We start from the raw sequence: 5,974 nt of genomic DNA, 5'->3' as shown, positions 1-5,974 counted from the left end.
GTCAACATAAATACTAAATTATTTTTAATAAAAAAATTTATTAATTTATGTGTGTAAATTCTAAAAAAATTGGTATAAACTGTATTAATTTATGGGTGCAAACTTTGGTAAATATAGATGCACAATATGTATTTTTTGTTTTTAGATCTTTGTTAATGTGGCTATGTGAATACAAATTATTACTAATTAACCAAATACTAATCCAAAATAATAATATTTACTAGCCATATAATATTATTCTAGATATAATTGGTCTTAAAATTACAATTAGACTAATAATTTAGACTTCTTACATAATTTCTTAAAAACAAGGGTAAAGAATGACTCTTTTACTTTAAAGATCTTCAAATTCATTGTCTTCCAATATGCTACATAGAATCATTGCCACCATAAACATGTTAATGATATTATTGATCAATTAACATACTGAATTAAAGGTTAATCACAAATGTTGATGCCGTTGAATTGAGCAGGATTTGTTACATCAAAAGTAGCATGCTGTGGGCAAGGACCTTATAATGGGATTGGATTATGCACCCCACTCTCAAACTTATGCCCAAACAGAAACTTATATGCATTTTGGGATGCTTTTCATCCATCTGAAAAGGCTAATAGGCTTATTGTGGAGGAGATTGTGTCAGGTTCAACAACTTACATGAAACCAATGAACCTCAGTACTATCTTGGCTTTGGATGCTACCACATGAAAGGCACAAAAAAATTAAATCACAAATCAAATAAGTCCAAGTGCTATCTTAGTTTATTTGTTGTCCCTTGTTCTTGGATACTATAGCTTATAATTTTGGCTATTTTATGTTGCTTTTTTGGGTATCATTGTAACTGTGATATTAATATTATAACTCCTAAGGTAGTTATTGTGTTATATATTATGTACCGGAAATAAAAGGTTTTAGAACCTTTTCAATTGTCTAAATACAAATTAGTTTATTGTGTTAAATTTTTTTCTCTGCCATGATATATATAATGAAGAGTCCTTTTTTTTTTCCCCAGAATTTATGTATATGAATTTAGACTCATTTAATAACTTTTAGCAAAATTTTACCTAAAATTTTATTAAAAAAAATCGTTGTTGGAGCGATATACAATAATTCTGCATAAATTTGTCGATAATAAAAGCTCTTTTTCATCCTAACAAAATTATACAAACCTCTTTTAATAGTTATCAAATATCAAGGATATATTCACATGTGTCTGTTTTTGTCATGTCATTTAAATTAAGTTAATGTTATTTAAGGATTTAATTTTGATGTATATAAAATAATTTTACACGTGCATTTAACTACATAATATCACGTCAATAAAAATAATTATATTTTATATTAACTTTGTGAATGATCAAAATTAAACTCTATTTTTTTTTTGTTTTCTACGGTATCCCACAATTCGACAAGTTAAGGACTAATTTACTACAAATTTGAGCTTCATTTAAGGATTTATCGCAGCCAACGGATTGTTATATATGCAAGATAGAATTCAAACTCTCGACACTTGTTTAAGTATACGAATGAACTGACCACTAAACTTACTAAAATTAATTAATTAAACTCTTTATTTAAAACCAAAAAATGACCCTATATTTTTAAAAGTAAACTAGTCAAATTATAATATCAGGACAAAATTAAAATTATCGATATTCATAATCCTAAATCTCAAATTAAGAATTTTCAGGACTTCTGAAATTGTATTTTTCTAATTACTTTTTTTTATCGAAAATAGAGAGACTCGAACATACGACCTCTTAAGTAAGTATAGGAAGACTATGTCATTGGAGTTATAGTTCATTGGCGCATTTTCCTAATTACTTATACTCAATCTCATCCATTAGTTTTATAAAACATGAAGATCAAATCTAATCTATTAATGATTAAATACCCTATTCACCAATTAACTAAACATATGTATTTTATCTCTTTTAATTTTTTTTTTCTGTTCACACCTTGTTTATTTAACGAGTTTAGCTAACTTCATGATAATGGAACAGGTAAAAATAGGTTTTCTTTACGTTATTATCCGCGTATAGTAAAAACTTTTATCCTAACTAACCATTGCAGATAATTAATCACCCTATTTCTACCTGTTCCTGTCATCTTTAAAATTTCAAAATTTATAAAACCTTGAACTCCAAATATAAATTAAATTTAAAACAATAGTCATACAATGTTAAAAATGAATATATATTTTAAATCAAGTTTTTTATCAAATCATATATATATATATAGAAATCAGTATTTTCAAAAATCGACCCTTCTCTATCCTATTCAATAATCTGCCCCGATGAAAACTCGTCTTGTACCGGATCAAATAATTATCACCCCAATCGAATTGAAAAAAATTAATAAGGAGGAGTGCTAAGAGGTAGGAACCAGTAATTTTTGTAATTTATAGCTATTAATGATATTTTTAATGGTGTCTTTTCCATAAATACATACACACGAGTACAGACTCTGTTGCCATCCTTACTAATATATGCATTAAAATTTAAAGAAAAAATTACACTCCCCTCCCCTACGAGATGCTAAAATGACACTCCCTTCCCTCTATTTTATAAATGTACATTCCCCTCCCTTCTAACTTTTAAAAAACCTCATCTTTAATTCATTTTAAACTTTTTGTGTTAACTAATATTAACTTTATCAATTTAAAAAAAATAAATTATTTTTTTTAAAAAATCCAATAATAAAAATTTTATGTTTTATCATTAAATTTTGCTTACTAAAATATCCTTTAATAAATTATTCTTTTATTAATTAAATTATATTTTTTAAAAAATTTAATAATTATATATTTTTTTTCTAAAATACCCTTCAATAATTTTTTAATTATTAAATTATAATTTTATCAAAATTTTTGTTAACAATTTTTTTATATTTTACTATTAATTTTTTGATATCTATATATGTATTTTTCTAAAAAATAATTTTTTTTTAAAATAGATAAAGTTAATATTAGTTAACACAAAAAATTTGAAATGGATTAAAGATGAGGTTTTTTAAAAGTTAGAAGGGAATAGAATGTACATTTATAAAATAGAGGGGAAGGGAGTGTTATTTTAGCATCTTGCAGGAGAAGGAAGTGGAATTTTCTCAAATTTAAAAGTATATATTAAAACTATTATTAATGAAATTTTTTAAATTTTTTATCCGAATATATTAAAAACTTAAATTTTGTATACTTTTCATAATTTAGTTTAGATATGTAGTCATGCAGATAACGTTACATTTTTCTTTTTAGATACATGTTTGGTGAGTAGTAGGGCCATCTATCCTTCCTAGCTAGCTGCTAGACTAAGACACCGATTCATTCGGCTCTTGCTGCTGAAATAAATTCTCTTTCTTATGTCCCTTTTATATTTTAGGACCAGTCAAAAACTACTAGAACGATTATGGTGTCTTAGCTTATTCATAATTTCATATTCAATTCATCCCAACTACTAATTCATTGTTCATCCTTAATTATTGTCAATGACGTAAATGACTTGACTCAAATACTAGCTAGTAGCTACTTCAAAATATGCTTTAATTTTGGACAATATTCATTAAAAAAAATCTGAGAAAGAGAACAGAAAAAGAGAAAGAAAAAAAGAGAGAGAATAAGAAGGAAAGAGTAGGGCAACGACAAAGGAGGACGACATCGCCACCGCTGCTATTGGGTTCCATCCTTTGCCTTAGATCCACTCCTTCTAGGTTCCATCCTTCTTAGATCCCGCTGCTGTTAAAACAGTTATGGAACTCGAAGCTTCTAGCTTAACCGGCCGTAGAATATAGACATAAGAGTGGAAAAGCAAAAGATACAGAATATCAAGCTCCGAGCTCGACCTGCAAAGCTAAGACCGGCCGCAGAATATATATATATAGTAAAGTATCGTTTTTGTCCCAACGTTTGGAGTAAGTCTTATTTGTGTTCCTAACATTTAAATCGTCTTATTTGTATCCTTAACGTTTATAAAAGTGATTCAATGTTATTCTATACTATCAATTATACTAACAAATCAGATTATATTTTTCAATTATTTTCACTTGGATGTATTTATTCTCAATTAGGTCTCACTTGGATGTGTTCGATTTTAATATTATACCCACTATTTGTGTCCCTAGAAAAGTGAATTATGTAAATGTTGTAGGAATTAATTTCAACATTTGATGAGCTATTTTTTGGAGTAGATCATCGATTCTATCCTAAACATTTGTATTCTAACTTCAATAAGAGATTTTTAAAACTCAAACTAAAGCGCTCATGATATGTAATTGACGGCAGGATAACATTGAATCATTTTTACAAACGTTAGAGATACAAATAGGACGATTTAAACGTTAGAGACACAAATATGATTTACCCCAAACTTTAGGAAGAAAAACGATACTTTACTCTATATATGTATATTGAAACAATCTAAGCTAAGGTTGATAATTAATTATAAGTAAAAAAGAAACTTGTCAATTAACTTGCCAAAACTAGGATATGTATTTAAGCTTAATGATTGCTTAAAAAATATTTATAAATTACATATATATTTTTTTGTTGCCCACGGTATCCCCCAACCCGATAGGTCAAGAACTAATACGTCGCAGATCTGAGCTCTATTTAAGGGTCTGCCGCTAGCCAATGGGTTGCTGCATGCATAAGGCGGAATTCGAACCCCCGACACTTGCTTAAGCGGATGAGTGAGCTGACTACTCGACTAACCCAAGTTGGTTATTTATAAATTATATGTATCTACCAAAAAGTTCCTATAATAAGAAAATAAAAAATTTGAATTGATGAGGGACCACATTCTTATAAAGTTCTAAATCATTTCCATCTTCCATGCCCCCTTCCCTAAATCACATAGACATAGATGAATTAATTAACACCTTCATAACATTATTGGAATGAGTGGCTTGGCTTCTTAATTAACTCTCCTCTTATCTTTAATTTGCTTTTCCTCTACCAAATTCATTGCACCGTAATTTCCCTCCAGAATTAATTAATTCCTTGTTAGAGTTTTAGTCATCAACTAGAAAGGTTACTAATTAAATCCACAAGGCTTCAAAGATTAATTAGTAGCAGGAGCTGACCTATGGAAGTTCTTAACTTCTTATTAAAAAAATCATTGATTTTGAAGAGTTATTCAAACTCACATCAATGCTTTACAGTTCTGAATTGAAGTTGCTTGTTAAATTAATTAATTAATCATTTCTTAGCAATTATGTGTACCTAATTACGTCTATGAAGAAGGATATGTGATATATACTTTGATAAATATATAACTTAAAAAGCAGAAAAATATTCACTACTTATCCAATTTTTTTAAAATTTATGAAAAGGAGTAAAAAAATATATTTAGATTAATCTCTGAAATTTTACGCTTAAATCAAGTTAGTTTCCAAAATTTAAATTCAGGATTTGTTTGTTGAAAACAAAACATACATATGATTTATTGGGAGGTAAAATCCCAAAAAATAAAGATTATAGGTGATTTTCAAAAAATATAGGAACAAATAGAATTCATCCTTGGTGAATTGTAAATTTTAATTTAAAATTTGACATAGTAGTTAATTCGGGGTACAAAGTGTGAAAACATATTTGTTAATTTAAAAAAAAAATTATTTTAAGAAACTAATTTGATTCAAGTGTAAAATTTTGAGGAGCCAACGAGTTATAACTCAAATGGCATAGTCTCCCCATACTCAATTAAGAGGTTGCGAGTTCGAGTCTTCTATCGTTGGTTAAAAAAAAAAGTGTAAAATTTTGAGAACCAACTTGAACAATTATTAAAAGGAAAAGGAAAAAAAATGTTAAAATAAATTGTTTCATGTAGTAGCTTCTAAGTTATCTAATAAACAACGTGTAAGTGAGAATGGCAACATTTAAAGAGCACCGAAAAGGCACCTCAGAAACAAGTAAGTATGATTATGATGAAATGCATGCATAAATAAATATCCAAGAAAAGATGTTTATATATAAATACTTGAATG

The 5,974-nt window shown here is 27.6% G+C and overlaps 1 protein-coding gene across 1 annotated transcript in view; it reads left to right on the top strand.

The window, feature by feature from the left end:
* Positions 1-957, top strand: part of LOC107621806 (GDSL esterase/lipase At5g18430) — a 3,500-nt gene extending 2,543 nt beyond the window's left edge. The window contains exon 4 of the mRNA XM_016323802.2: positions 474-957. Coding sequence (XP_016179288.1) covers positions 474-706 — 233 coding nt within the window. The 3' untranslated portion in view covers positions 707-957. The remainder of the gene's footprint in view (positions 1-473) is intronic.

Source organism: Arachis ipaensis, chromosome B10 (genome assembly GCF_000816755.2).
Source record: "Arachis ipaensis cultivar K30076 chromosome B10, Araip1.1, whole genome shotgun sequence".
Classification (NCBI taxonomy): domain Eukaryota; kingdom Viridiplantae; phylum Streptophyta; class Magnoliopsida; order Fabales; family Fabaceae; genus Arachis; species Arachis ipaensis.
Note: the sequence above shows the minus strand (reverse complement) of the source record. Positions and strands in the feature narration are given on the sequence as shown.